The 14,040-nt window shown below is 41.9% G+C and overlaps 1 protein-coding gene and 3 non-coding genes across 6 annotated transcripts; 1 reads left to right on the top strand and 3 right to left on the bottom strand.

Moving 5' to 3' along the window:
- The first annotated feature begins 369 nt into the window (after positions 1-369).
- Positions 370-13,923, top strand: LOC139665649 (fermitin family homolog 3-like). Of its 3 annotated transcripts, none has more exons than XM_071544736.1 (13): positions 370-831; positions 4,612-4,746; positions 6,157-6,331; positions 6,553-6,655; positions 6,887-6,994; positions 8,733-8,867; positions 8,987-9,033; positions 9,465-9,589; positions 10,561-10,667; positions 10,956-11,177; positions 11,558-11,682; positions 12,341-12,482; positions 13,090-13,923. In XM_071544736.1, the coding sequence occupies exons 1-13, from the start codon at positions 600-602 to the stop codon at positions 13,267-13,269; spliced, it is 1,836 nt and encodes a 611-aa protein (XP_071400837.1). In that variant the 5' UTR covers positions 370-599; the 3' UTR covers positions 13,270-13,923. The 3 variants fall into 3 exon arrangements, with proteins under 3 accessions (XP_071400837.1, XP_071400839.1, XP_071400838.1); XM_071544738.1 differs by having other exon boundaries at positions 4,612-4,740; positions 6,175-6,331; positions 13,090-13,922; XM_071544737.1 differs by having other exon boundaries at positions 372-831; positions 4,612-4,728; positions 6,163-6,331; positions 13,090-13,921.
- Positions 3,413-3,484, bottom strand: trnaw-cca (transfer RNA tryptophan (anticodon CCA)). Its single transcript has one exon. It is a non-coding gene; the product is annotated as a tRNA-Trp (tRNA).
- On the bottom strand, positions 4,177-4,248 carry trnaw-cca (transfer RNA tryptophan (anticodon CCA)). Its single transcript has one exon. It is a non-coding gene; the product is annotated as a tRNA-Trp (tRNA).
- On the bottom strand, positions 5,979-6,050 carry trnaw-cca (transfer RNA tryptophan (anticodon CCA)). The gene has a single exon. It is a non-coding gene; the product is annotated as a tRNA-Trp (tRNA).
- Positions 13,924-14,040: the final 117 nt, after the last annotated feature.

A 14,040-nucleotide genomic window follows, 5' to 3' on the forward strand; every position in this document is an offset into this window, starting at 1 on the left:
CTTTCTCTTTCAGTCTCACAGACTGAATATGATGATGGTTCTAAATGTTCTTTGTTTGCATAGTCACACACAAACACAGCATGAAGGCTCTTAAAAAAATTTGTTTTGATATTTTTTTGTCAAAGCTTCAGATAAAACAGGGACGTTTGCTTATCCAGCAGGTCTTTCCATTTGCCAGTTCTCCACAGTGGATTTAAAATTGTTCATGGATGATCTCAAGATGTTCAAGACAAGCAAAAATCACTTGATGCTTATCACGTAAAAACTAAAACATAAGTAGTGTTTTCTTATCCAGTAAGTCTTTCCATTAGCCAGTTCTTCACAGTGGATTTAAAATTGTCCATGTTTTTCAGTGGAACAGGAAGTCTGTTGCGGCCCTGTGCAGGTCCTGAATCTGTAGATATGAACATCTGCCTCAATGGCTCTTGTTCTGATTATGAGCCTACCTGACACAGGCAAAATATTCACTGAGATAACTAGAGGCTGAACAGAAAAGGATCTCTGCACTGCTTTTACAGCTTGCAGCTTGTCACTTGTCACAGTTTGCAACGACAGCCATTTTGTGTCTGAGCCGTGCCGGTGTCCCTCCCTCTGCAGAGATGCAGCGCGACTGGTCGGACCACGCTCTGTGGTGGGAGCAGAAGCAGCAGTGGCTGCTGCGGACGTCCTGGACGCTGGAGAAGTGCGGCATCCACGCTGACGCCCGGCTGCTCTTCATGACCCAGCACAAGCCCCTGAGGCTGGGCCTGCCCAACGGAGCCACCCTGAGGCTCCGCGCCTGCTTCTCCAGCCCCGTGTTCCACACCATCATGGGCATCTGCCAAGTGCTCAGTGAGTCTCTGAGGATCTCTCTCTCTCTCTCCCTCTCTTTCTTTCTTTCTTTCTCTTTCTTTCTTTCTTTCTTTCTTTCTCTCTTTCTTTCTTTCCTATCCAACTCCAGTGATGTAGTGGTAAATAAAAGGAGGGTAAACTATGGCCTCCATTCGGTGATCATCATAATGCACCAAAACTGCCAATTATTTTTTCAGAAACACATTATTTTATGCCCTTTCCCCCTTAATATAGTTCACATCACTTTGATATCATTTACCTATGGAGGACCAAAATACTCAAAATGTAATTATTATATCAATAAGTAATTATATCCATGGACCATTGTATTTTAAATTACACTAAATAAAATGGTTAAATCAATAAATAATTAAATAAGTCAATAATTAAATGTATCATTTTATTTTGAAATATTCCATTAAAACATATTATTCTTATTAACATTTCATAATAGCCCTTTTCAAATAATAATTTCAGTATTTTCGTCCTCCACATTTACCATGATGAATTCCATGAATTTATGTAATTTAGATTTATGTCAGACTAAAAAAGGAGTAAACTCTATTCTGCAAATCAAAAGGAGGGTAAACTGAGTTTAGGTGGGTTCACCCTCCACTTCATCCCTGTCCAACTCCATCTATCTTTTCCTTTTCTCACCTTTCCCTCTCCATCGTCTTGCACTGGTAGTTTTATAATAGCTGTTCACAACAATGCTTAAAGATGTGTAAAAGTGTCTCATTAATATATTGCTGTCTAATTGGCTGTGATAACACACGCTAATGCTCGAAAACCAGAAATAAGACCGTCGCCATCTGCCCGATGCTTTCATTTAGTCTAATTTTGGCACTTCTTAGTCTCAATTCCTCAGCAGAAATCCCCACGAGGAGACAGAAGACTGGAAAGGTTTCAAAACGCAGCAGGCGGAGGGAAATAATGAAATCTGCCAGTAGAAAAGCAGCTTATAGGGACTAGAGATAAGAATTAAATAAGCTCTGACTTATATCAAAGTTAAAATACAGCAAGTGGCTGATACAAGAGGAAGAACAACAGACACAGGGATGAACCGCATTAAAAACCTTCAAGGATAAAAACACAAAAAAGACTTGGATAACACAAACAAGACAAGCAAAAAGCACTGGAGAATGCTTGTCACTTCAAAAAAATAAAACATAGGTATGTTCCCTTATCCAGTAAGTCTTTGCATTATCTACTTCTTCACAGTGGATTTAAAACTGCTCATGGATTCCATGTTTTGCATTTGTGCAGTGGGTTTTGAATCACTGTTTTGCAGGGGTTTGACAGTATTTACATCTTTTCTTAACCTGTAATGTCACGGAATTAATGGCTGTTTAGTGTGCAGCCAAGATAATTTACAAGTTTTGTTAGTTATTTCAGTTCCATGGGCTGTAATGATAAAAAACAGGAGGATCTGACTTGAGATCTGAATGAAACAGTTTGTCATCTGCTAACCATCGGATGATGTTGTCCAGGTGTCACTGTGCTTTCAGCCGTAGTCTTGTCTTAATGTGATATTAGAATGAGTGACAGTTGCAGGCGGAGCTCATGGCAGTAATATATAAATGGAAGAGAAGAGGCCCAAACTAACATTTACATCAACACTATATGATTGGTTTTAGGTAAGACCTCACCCAATCCAGAGAGATATCATTAAAACCCCTGGCTCTCAGTTTATACACTGTAATTTTGTGGTTTCCTGCTTCATATTCCTTCTGTATTGTAAATCCAGTGTTACGGTCCCACAGAACTTACCGTTGTCCGGCTTTGCAATGAAATCAGTTAGGTAAACTGGTATCAGTTGGGTCAAGTTAAATTCTCAGACTCAATATGATGTCTGAGACTATTGAAATGAAGCCTATGACCTGATCAGTGACACAACAGGCAATTCCATAATGCGTGTGGGTTTTCAGCACAGGTAACCTGAAAGTGCATATAGTGCTCTGTTCGAGAATAACTACAAAGTTGGCAGTGACCTGTCACACAGAAGCACAAATCTTGACCCTGACACGTTACCGTTGTGCCACAGTTTCTCAAGTTAAATTGTCGTTTCCATCCAGCTCAGTAGTCACTGGTTTTGGATTTGACCTTGCTGCTGGTGCACAGCTTTTTGAGAGAATGGAAAAGCTTTTTTGGCGTTTTCATTGATTTTGTCTGTAGAGTGAGACTACCTGGACCACAGTCCTTACTTCATTCCGTTTTTTGAGCAATGTAAAAAATTGAGGATTATTTAGAATCTATGTGGAAAATTATATTCCTAATGTCCAAGGCTAAGTGACTGTCATGATGCCACCATTCAGTTTTTTTTGTTTTGTTTTACTAAATGCAATGTTTTTAGAGAACAACAACCTGTAGAATTTCTTGAGAATAATTTGTGAGACTCATTGAGGATGGAGTAGCTTTACCTGAAGACTATGACCTGATTACTAACACAACAGGCAATAATTGATACAGTGATATTTACCGTGTGTCATGAGTGACCCTTAAGAACCACAAAGGTACATAACACTATCTCTTAGAGTCTCAAAGTTATGCATAGTGAGTTGTCATAGAGAAGGACAAATTTTGACCCTGACGTGATTTGAACACGCAACCTTCTGATCTGGAGTCAGACGCGCTACCGTTGCGCCACAGAGTCTGTTTTACATCACTGACAGGTTCACAAATCAGCTGAAACAAACCATACAGCTGACCAAAAAAAGAAAAAGGCCCTTTTCACATCGTCAAGGTAACAGCTTCTGCACTGAGAAACAGGTGCATTACAACTTCCAGCTGCCAGCTCTCTCAATGTTTCAGCTGTTACCATGACAACGTGAAAAGTGCTGATTATAAAAACCACAAAGTGACAGTGAGCTGCCACGAAGAAGCACAACTTGTGGCCCGCGCGCTACCGTTGGGCCACAGAGTCTGTTTTATGTTTAATGTTGACATATTGAGTAACATTAGATATGTTGAATGTCTAAGAACCGCCCATTGTTTGCAATCAAGCACTACTCTGAGAACCAGAGAAGTTCTAGAGAAGTTGTTCTGATCTGAGACGAAATTTTGACCCTGACATGATTTGAACACGCAACCTTCTGATCTGGAGTCAGACGGGCCACCGTTGCGCCACAGAGTCTGTTTGACATCACTGATCAGCTGAGACAAACCATTCAGCTGACAAAAAAAAGAAAAAGGCCTTTGTCTAGGACCAGGGTTAATCCCTGTCAGTGAAACCAGCCCATAGTGTTACACACACAGCTCTGATGCTTAACAACCAGTTACATACATGTACAGCCCCAAAGACACACATAGTTACACAGTGAGCTGCCCAGGAAGAAGGACAAATTTTGACCCTGACGTGATTTGAACACGCAACCTTCTGATCTGGAGTCAGACGCGCTACCGTTGCGCCACAGAGTCTGTTTTACATCACTGACAGGTTTACTAATCAGCTGAGACAGACCAAACATCTGACAAAAATGATGCTAAACTTTGTAAATACATTTGTTGGATTTAAGATATCAGAGTTAAATCACTGGGTAGTATTGGCTAAATGAATTGTCCAGGTATTCAGAAGTAGCTTTTGAGTCCTTGAGTTCAGAAAATGCTCTGACTTATTACAGCAGTGGCATGCTCAGTTTGTGTTTGAAAAGTGAATGAATGAGCGCTGTCAGACTGAACTCAGCAGGACGTGACCTTGTGTCATGTGTTCATCCATCACCTCATTCGTCTCTCAGCCTCCATCCATCTGCTCCTTCACCTCCTCCGCCTCTCCCTCCGCAGACATCCGTCACCCCGAGGAGCTCTCCCTCCTTCGGCCGGTGGAGGAGAAGAAGAAGAAGAAAGATAAAAACTCGGTGGAGGAGATCTACGACCTGACGGAGGTTCCCCTCACCTCAGGTACGCTCCTCACCCTCCATTCACATTCAGGGCCCGAGTTCAGCAGCCACTCTGAAGGCCTTCAGTGAATTTTTCACATTTTTTTTTAATTGGTAGTTCATTGCAAAGGCCTAAAATCCTTGACCACAGTTTTCAGTTATTACCACAATTTTACCAACTGCCAAAATTAAAATTAAAATGAAATAATCCAATTTTCGTTTTCATTTACATCTTGGAAAATGAATTATTACTGCCAAAATGAAACTGAAAATGAAAACTCCATCGACATTTAGTTTACCATGCACTCCAAAGCATAACTGTTCCATATTTAAAATGAAATTGAATGTTCACATTTGCAATTTAATTTCCTGATTGTGGTCACATTATTTAGGACAAAAATTATGTGAAATCTCAATGTGTCAATTCCAATTTATTTATATATTTATTCATTTATTTATTTAATAATTTATTTATTTCAGGCTTGGCTTGTGTGTGCACCATGAAATAATTAAATCTGCCAAACTCACCCATCAAAACCAGTGGGCGGGATCTAACATGCGATTGGTTGAATTTTGTAGAACCTCCCACCAAACCAGATCAGTCCACTGCTTGTAATCAAGAACTACTCTAACACATACGCCAAGATGTTGAAAAGCTGCACTGAGCTCCAGCGGGAGACAACTCATTTAATTCATGAGGCTTTACGTCATTCTTCTTCTTCACCATCCACACCAAACCCCAACACCTTGATAACATCTTGATTTGTACAAGCATATTCTGCATATCAACAAGCTCCTCTAACCTGCATCTAGGGCAGGTTGGGCTGGGCAGGTTATCATAGCGCTATCTATTAGGAATAGGCCCTTTTCACATCGTCATGGTAACAACTTCTGCACTGAGAAACAGGTGCATTACAACTTCCACCTGCCAGTTGTGGAAGCTGTTACCATGACAACATGAAAAGTACCGATTATAAAGTTCCTGTTAAGAACCACAAAGTGACAGTGAGCTGCCATGAAGAAGCACAACTTTTGACCTGCGTACTACCGTTGGGCCACAGAGTCTGTTTTATGTTTAATATTGACATATTGAGATTTCACATTATTTCTGTCCTAAATAATGCAACCACAATGAAAAATCAGAACCAGCGGGGGGATCTGACATTAGATTGATTGAAGGTTGTAGAACTGTCCACTGCTTGCAATCAAGCACTACTCTCAGAACCACAAAGTTTCAGCATAGAGTAGTTGTTCTGATTTGAGAAGAAATTTTGACCCTGACGTGATTTGAACACGCAACCTTCTGATCTGGAGTCAGACGCGCTACCGTTGCGCCACAGAGTCTGTTTTACATCACTGACAGGTTCAATAATCAGCTGAGACAGATCAAACATCTGACAAAATTATAATAACAATGATGATAACCCCCCCCCTCCCCCCCTTCTTTAACCTCCAGTGTCCCGGCCCTGCTTGTATAACGGCATGCCGGCTCACTTCGCTGACTCGGCCCAGACGGAGGCCGTCTACAAGATGCTGTCCATCTCCCTGCCTCCTCCCAACCCAGAGGCCGTCGCCAAGCTGTACCGGCCAGCCAGCGTGGTGGACAAGGCCCACATCAACAGCAGGTAGACCTGCTGCACACACACACACACACATACATACATACACACACACACACACACACAGAGGTACACATTGTGAATACATGTATATTATGCCTATTATCACACAAATGAAAAATGACTCTCTTTATATCCCTATCATTTTTATGTCTTGTTTCTCTCTCTGTATCTCTCTCTCTCTCTCTCTCTCTCTCTCTCTCTCTCTCTCTCTCTCTCTGTCTCAGGTGGTTGGACTCATCTCGTTCTCTCATGCAGCAGGGCGTCCAAGAGAATGACAGACTCTGGCTCCGCTTCAAGTACTTTGCCTTCTACGATATGGAGCCCAAGGTGTGTGTGTGTGTGTGTTTGTAGATGCCTGTGTGTGTGTAGCACCACATAATTTTTTACTCCTTGCAGCACTGATTACTGACCTTGTATTGGCTGTTCCTTCTCCCTTTCCCTCCCTCACTCCCTCCCTCCTTTCCCATTCTTCCCTTTCCTTCTCTTTCCTCTCCCTCTCTCGCCCTTCCCTTCTCTTCTCTCCTCTTCTTTTTGCCCTTCCTCTCCTCGGTCCTCCAGTACGATGCAGTGCGTCTGACCCAGCTGTATGAGCAGGCCCGCTGGGCCGTCCTGCTGGAGGACATCGACTGCACCGAGGAGGAGATGATGCTGTTTGGAGCGCTACAGGTAGACCAGAAATAATATATATTCAGAAGGCTGGAAAACATATAATAATGTTTGTACACTATCAGTTTGTCTAATGAAAAGGTTCCATGTTATAGGATTTCAGATTTTCCTCTATTTACATACATATATATGATCAAAGATATTTCATGTAGACATTGTTAATATTTTATTTTTGTTTGAGTGGTTGAATTTAAAGTATATTGCTTTTTCAAAAATCCATTATTTTTTCAAGGCAGTTTGAGACAAACTGCAGTAAACGCATGAACTGGAAACGTCTGAACTGGAAAGTCTCCACTCAGCAGGTTTACCTCATTTGAAATAAAGGAGCTGTTGTTGTCGGCCAATCAGAGTCCAGTACTGCGTCGGTTCTGCCTGTCAGGAGTCTCCAAATTCATTGAGCCATAGTATATTTGAAAACAAAATTGTGGAAACTGAATAATATGGGACCTTTAAACCAGAATGCCAATCAACTGCCATCCAATCTAAGAATCCATATCATTCCTATAGTCTACTGCTGTGCAATTAATGTGAACAGAAACCACAGAGCTAAGACTGGAACCTGTGATGTCATGTGATGTAAAATCTGGTACTGCTCCATAGAAAATGAATTAGGAAAGATGGTAAAGGAGACTGTGAGAACACTCTGGGTTTTATCTGAGAACAGTAGAATATTCTCTGTGTTACAATTGATAATACTGCTATAGAAAAGAGCTCACTTGGCCATAAAAACTAACTTCATTAAAATTAACACCTTTCATGACCCCATCGATGATGTTGTGCATACAATGTTATACATGCAGTTTGACTCTAACGTGATTTGAACACACAATCTTCTGATCTAGAGTTAGACACACTACCGTTGCACCACAGAGTCTATTCTATATCACTGACAGGTTCACTGATCAGCTGAGACAAACCACACAGCTGACAAAAATAAAGATAAACTTTATAAATGCATCTGTTGGGTTTAAGATACCAGTGTTATGTTGGTAGAATTCTTTTTTTTTTTAACTTTGTTTATTGGGTTTTGCAAGAACATACAATTGTGTCATCAGAGCATTTATAAAAAGTAAAAAGGTATATATTCCCTCTATAAAAAGACAGTATAAGAAAGTGACAATTGACATATTGTTAAACACCAAAACAACTTACAAAGACTGAGAAAACTAAAATAACACAACCACAAACAAACACAAAAAAAACAAAAAAAACATCAGTCAGCTAGTAGTAAAATGTTGGTAGAATTTAACTGTCCAGGGATTCAGAAGTGGCTTTTGAGTTCTTGAGCTCAGAAAAAGCTCTGACTTTGATGAGCTTGACTTGCGGCAGTTCACTTCACTGAGTAGAAAGCATCGACTTGGCTTTCATCATACAGTGCATTCCATAATGAACACTTATTATGAGTATTCCTGCAGTATACAGTATATTTGTATATAGGAAAGTTGAATGCATCATCATAAAGAAACGAGTAGCAGGGAGTTTAAGGTATTAAAAAACATTAAAAAGGGTTCTCTATTGTCTGTTCTGTTCAAAAACCAAATGAACCAAATGAAAATAACCAGTAAGAATACATCAGTGAGAAAGACAGACATTGTTTTTCTCAAGTCTAGAGAAATTAACCTCCTTGAAGTTCTAGGTGTCTGCAGCAGTAACATGCATAATTCTTAAATGAACACCTTGTTGGTACATGGTTAAAGTGTTTTCTCCTCTCTGCTCTGTCACACACAAACACATGCAGTACCACATCAGCAAAGTGTCCCAGTCGGAGCCCCAGACGCTGAGCTCCAGTGCGGCCATGGAGGACCTGGAGTCGGCCCTGCTGTCCCTGGAGGTCAAGATGGAGGGAGACAGTAGCTCTGCCTCCGAGATGCTGGTCAGATATACTGGATGTACTTTTCATGCACATGTCAGTTGTGAGGGTCGACTGAGAAACAGCAGCTGATTTCCTCATAGTTCCTCACTCTGTTTTCAAATGCTTTGTCTTTCACGCAGGAAAACATGACCGCACCAGAGCTCAGTGACTATCTGAAGTTATTCAGGTGAGCTTCAGTTTCCGACCACACAGTCCACAGTGCCTTCTTTGAGAACAAAATACAGCTGCCAAGACAAACACATACACTTTCATACTATTACTTATGTAGCAGATGTTTGGTTTTGTCTCGTCTTTCTAAGTCTTTTTCTATTGGCTTACAATGAAACAACATGTTTCCTGCAAAGCCTTATATTTGTGATTTTTCAATTTTCTCACTGTAAATGACAGATCAGTCCTCCATGTGTAGAAAATGTTTCATAACAATAGTACCATGCCAAACCATAGTGAAAAAGCACAGTCAAATGCCAAAATTGCATGGGTGCACATGGGAGAAATCAACCAGCTTTGTCCTGAAAAACTGACTTTTTGGAGATATGAGTACTTAGCATCAAGATGTTTATGTGAAGCCCAGCCTGTAGCGGTGTGACTGTGTTTCAGGCCTAAGAGGTTGACTCTGAAGGGCTACAAGCAGTACTGGTTCAAGTTCCAGGATACCTCCATCTCCTACTTCAAGAGCAAGGAGGAGAGCATCGGAGAGCCCATTCAACAGATTAACCTCAAAGGTAGCAAATATATTCCAGATGGATATATTACAGCTCAGTCACAAGTAATGAACCCACTAAGAAATGCAACATATACTGTGTCATACATTATTAAATGGAGCCACTAGTGGTTCAGATTACAGCTGTCATTCCCTGTATCTACAGCGTAGCTAGAAAATTTGCATGGCAGCAAAATGAACCTAACTGGCCCAGTTTCCCTCTTCTTCCCTCACAGTATTAGTGTTTTTAGTATTACAACTCATAACCAGGGATGCAGTGGAGGGTAAACCCACTTAACTCAGTTAACTTGACCCGCCTTTTTAGCCTGACATGAATGTTTTTGTATGCATCATACCAAGTATTATCAAACTGACATAAGTTATATGAAGATAGGGTTTATAAAGTATACATAAATGAATTTCTGAAACTAGAACTGATTTTTATTTATAATGGTGTCTGTTTGCCTTATAATGACTTACCACATGATTTACCACTCCATCACTGCTCATAACGTACCATATGCTATATTCACTGCAGCCTAATTACACTGTAATGAAATGAGGGAGCTGTAATTTATAAGGTTACAATGAAACCTCATAACAGAAACACACACGCTTTCATTATCACTGTCTCACTTAACTATATAAATAGCTATGTGAGCTGATAACCAACCAGACAGCTTTCCATATATGGTATAAAGCCTGACAGTCAGCAGACGAGCTTAACTGACAGCACTTTTCCTCCAGTCTTAAGTTAATGAAGACATGTGACCTGACTGGTGATCCTAGACCGGCACTATGAACAACTACAGGGCTCTCATGTAAAAAAAAAGATTCTGTGACATTGTAGGTTCAAATGTGACTCAGCACCTTTGTCACATGCCCTTATCGCTCTGCCATCTTTCCTACCACACTCCTCTGTAGTCCGTCTCATAACTGCCAGTGAAGTAACTTTATCAAATCAAAGCACTGTTCCATTTGTCCTGCACACAGGATGTGAGGTGGCTCCAGACGTCAACGTGACGGGACAGAAGTTCCTCATCCGGCTCCTGATTCCAGCGCCTGAGGGCATGAACGAAGTCTATCTGCGCTGTGAGAATGTGAGCTCCACACACACTCTCTCTCTCTCTCTCTCTCTCTCTCTTTCTCTCTCTCTCTCTCACACACACACACACACCCTCCCAGCTCTCTAACCCCCTATCTACTTTTCTCCCTCTCCTCATCTCTCTGTGTGATGCCCTGTCACATCTGCCTCCTCTCTGTCATCTCCCCTCTTTCTCTATCTCACCTCTCTCTCTCTCTCTCTCTCTCTCTCTCTCTCTCTCTCTCTCTCTCTCTCTCTCTCTCTCTCTCTCTCTCTCTCTCTCTCTCTCCCTCCCTCCCTCCAGGAGCAGCAGTATGCCCAGTGGATGGCTGCGTGTCGGCTGGCCTCCAAAGGGAAGAGCCTGGCAGACAGCACTTTCCAGAATGAGATCCAGAGTATCCGCTCCTTCCTGGCCATGCAGAAGACCAACTCCGGTTCCCACGGCAACGCACCCGCCACCGACGACAGCATCAACACCCACAGCCTGGTTTCCCCGCGCTACCACAAGAAGTACAAGGCCAAACAGGTACAAGGGCAGGAGAGGAGGCAGTTGTACACACACACACACACACACACACAGACACACACACACACACACACACACACACACACAGAATAATGTTAAAAGAACATTCCTCAGATGTATTTCCACAGAGACTAGAGTTTGGACTGTTGGATCACACCAATCTCCCCCATGTTGTTACCACATGCTGTTTATTACATTTAGACCTGGGCCAAATTACCATTTCAAATGGATTCAGTGACCTTTCTGGATAGAATTGAACTAATTGGACGGTCCTGCTAGTCCCTGCAGCCCCTGCCCACCTTGTGCTCCAGGCAGAATAAAGGTTACTAATCAACTGTCTAATTACATCTGACCCCTTTACCCTGTGCCTGTCCCTCCAGCTGACCCCTCGTATCCTGGAGGCCTACCAGAACCTGGCTCAGCTCTCACTGACCGACGCCCTGATGCGTTTCCTGCAGATCTGGCAGGCTCTGCCCGACTTTGGCATGTCATACGTCGTAGTCAGGTAGCTAGAAGAGGGATCTGGGATGTAAACACTGATATAACACAACAGACATTCAATCTAAAGCTTTCTAAAAACCTTTTTTAATGCCAGTTCAAATCTAATTTGGCACAAAATGTAGACCTATCAAGACAAGATTCAGTGTGACTTGGTTGATATGAGGCCATTTGTTTCAAACACCTACTGCCACAAAATGCTACTTGACATAAATGTAAAGTTACTATTAAAGTGATGGGTCATCTTAAGACATTTGCTAACAAAATAGTTCTGTTTTTGTGGAAAGAACAAAAGTGTTGAGAGGCACAGAAAACTTACCATTATTAAGACCTCTAAAGCTCTAAGAGTTTTTAAGGCCCTGCACTCACCCTGGAACTGTGCTAGTCACTATCCTCACTGCAATGTTGAAGATGAATTACTGACAAATAGTGCTGGTTAAACTTTTGCTTTTTTTCTTTGTCTCACAAACCTAGTTTGTGAGACCTAGAAACCTAGTATTTTAATGTTTTTACATGATAGTCGGCAACAAATAGAAACAAAGGAGACGTATCCAACCGGTGAACCAGGATTTCCACGTATAGACTTACAAGTCAGTGGTATTCTCACAGAGCTCTGTCTTTTGTTACAGCAAGGAAATGAAATAATGAGAGGTTTGACCCGACAGGTTCAAGGGCAGCCGTAAAGACGAGGTCCTGGGCATCGCCCCCAACCGTCTGATCCGCATCGACCTGGGGGTGGGAGACGTGGTCAAGACCTGGCGCTACAACAACATGAGGCAGTGGAACGTCAACTGGGACATACGACAGGTCAGGAATATTTCCACCTTGTTTTCCATGAATCTGTGGTGCTTAATGCTGTTTCTCATGCACTAAAGCACTAAAGCTTCCTTTCAGGTGAAGCAGTCCAGGGCATTCAATGGGAAAGAAAATATTATGTGATCATTCTACTGTATTTGTCATAACAGCTTAATACAGGGGGTGGAGAAAACATGCTTTTTGCAATCTACAAAAATTCAAATAAACTGAGTCACTGCTAGTCACTAGTGAGTCAAAGTAGACTCAGGTCTGAGGAAAGTCCAAGAGCTTGGCAATCCGCTCTGAGACCAAGCCTGAAGTCCAGCACTGCACTAAAAATAACTCCAACCCTGCTCGGTGGTGTCACTGCTGACATGGGAGTGAGTTTACTGACATCTTCAACTCTGTTAAACACCCACTGTTAGTAGTTGAGGAGAGTTACAGTTCTAAAAGTGCAGAGCTGTGCAACTTCTAACATAACCTCGACATTTTATTTTGTTGCTATCTGCCATTTCACAACACAAGTGCAACATTTTTCTGAGCACTAAAAGTATCTCATATCTCTTCCTCTCCTTTGTGTGTGTGTGTGTGTGTGTGTGTGTGTTTCCAACCCCTCCAGGTGGCCATTGAGTTTGATGGGAACGTGAACATCGCCTTCAGCTGCGTGACCGCCGACTGCAAAATCGTCCACGAGTTTATCGGAGGCTACATTTTCATGTCGACGCGCAGTCGCGACAAGAGCGACACGCTGAACGAGGAGCTCTTCCACAAGCTGACCGGTGGCCACGAAGCTCTCTGAAGAGCTCCATCTGAATCCTCCTGGCTCACATCAGATCTTCTCCTGTGTGTCTGAACAGTGGGAAACCACATCGAGTGGGATTTCCCCGTTTAGACAGCCATAAGAAGATCAGACCAGTACAACACAGCAGATATTCTGTTCCTGTGGAAATGCATCGTAACCCACAATCCATCCATCCTTTGATTTTTGGAGATTTCAAGTAAACTTGTTTATTCTGACCTAAGCTTTCTCTTATTCACTTACACTTGTATTTATAAGCTAGCTGGATGGAAGACCAAACTGGTTCAGACTGTTCAAGACTCTGGTGGTCTTCATGATTACTTCCCTTTCCCTTTAGCAGCTCTATCAGGATGGAGAGCTGCTGGGCCAAAGTGCTAGACCCCCGATCCAAGATGAGCAGAGTTGATGTCAATGTAAAGCATCAGGAACTGTAATCAGTGTTGGTCAGGATCCAGAGTATTAGCTCTACCACAGCTGTAGCCATATTGTTGTAAGACGCTCACTTGATTACTGTAAGGCATTTAGTTAGAAATGAACGGCAGATTACAACAGCTGTTTGTCAAGTGTCAACAATATACACAAGGTCCACAAATATACTCAGAAATCAAATGTTTATCACAGATGAATAAAGAAATGTTTATTGAAATAAATACAGCAAGTCAGTCTTTATTCTGCGTTGAGGTGTTCACTCATAGAATCAGAATTGATTGCTATTTGCATTTTCTTTGCAGCACTTTGTGTCCTTATGGCATATGGTGGCAATTTGTGTCT

This window comes from Centroberyx affinis, unplaced genomic scaffold (genome assembly GCF_046629955.1).
Source record: "Centroberyx affinis isolate AG114_WGS23_722 - 3 ecotype Tasmania unplaced genomic scaffold, CSIRO-AGI_Caff_v1 ptg004649l_1, whole genome shotgun sequence".
NCBI lineage: Eukaryota > Metazoa > Chordata > Actinopteri > Beryciformes > Berycidae > Centroberyx > Centroberyx affinis.

What these genes read in the sequence shown, in the direction of transcription:
- LOC139665649 (XM_071544736.1), top strand. Translation starts at nt 600, where the DNA reads ATGCAGCGCGACTGGTCGGACCACGCTCTGTGGTGGGAGCAGAAGCAG. An exon ending in AAGGCCCACATCAACAGCAG is followed by an intron (nt 6,332 to 6,552) that starts GTAGACCTGCTG and finishes TCTCTGTCTCAG; the next exon opens with GTGGTTGGACTCATCTCGTT. An exon ending in ATGTCATACGTCGTAGTCAG is followed by an intron (nt 11,683 to 12,340) that starts GTAGCTAGAAGA and finishes TTGACCCGACAG; the next exon opens with GTTCAAGGGCAGCCGTAAAG.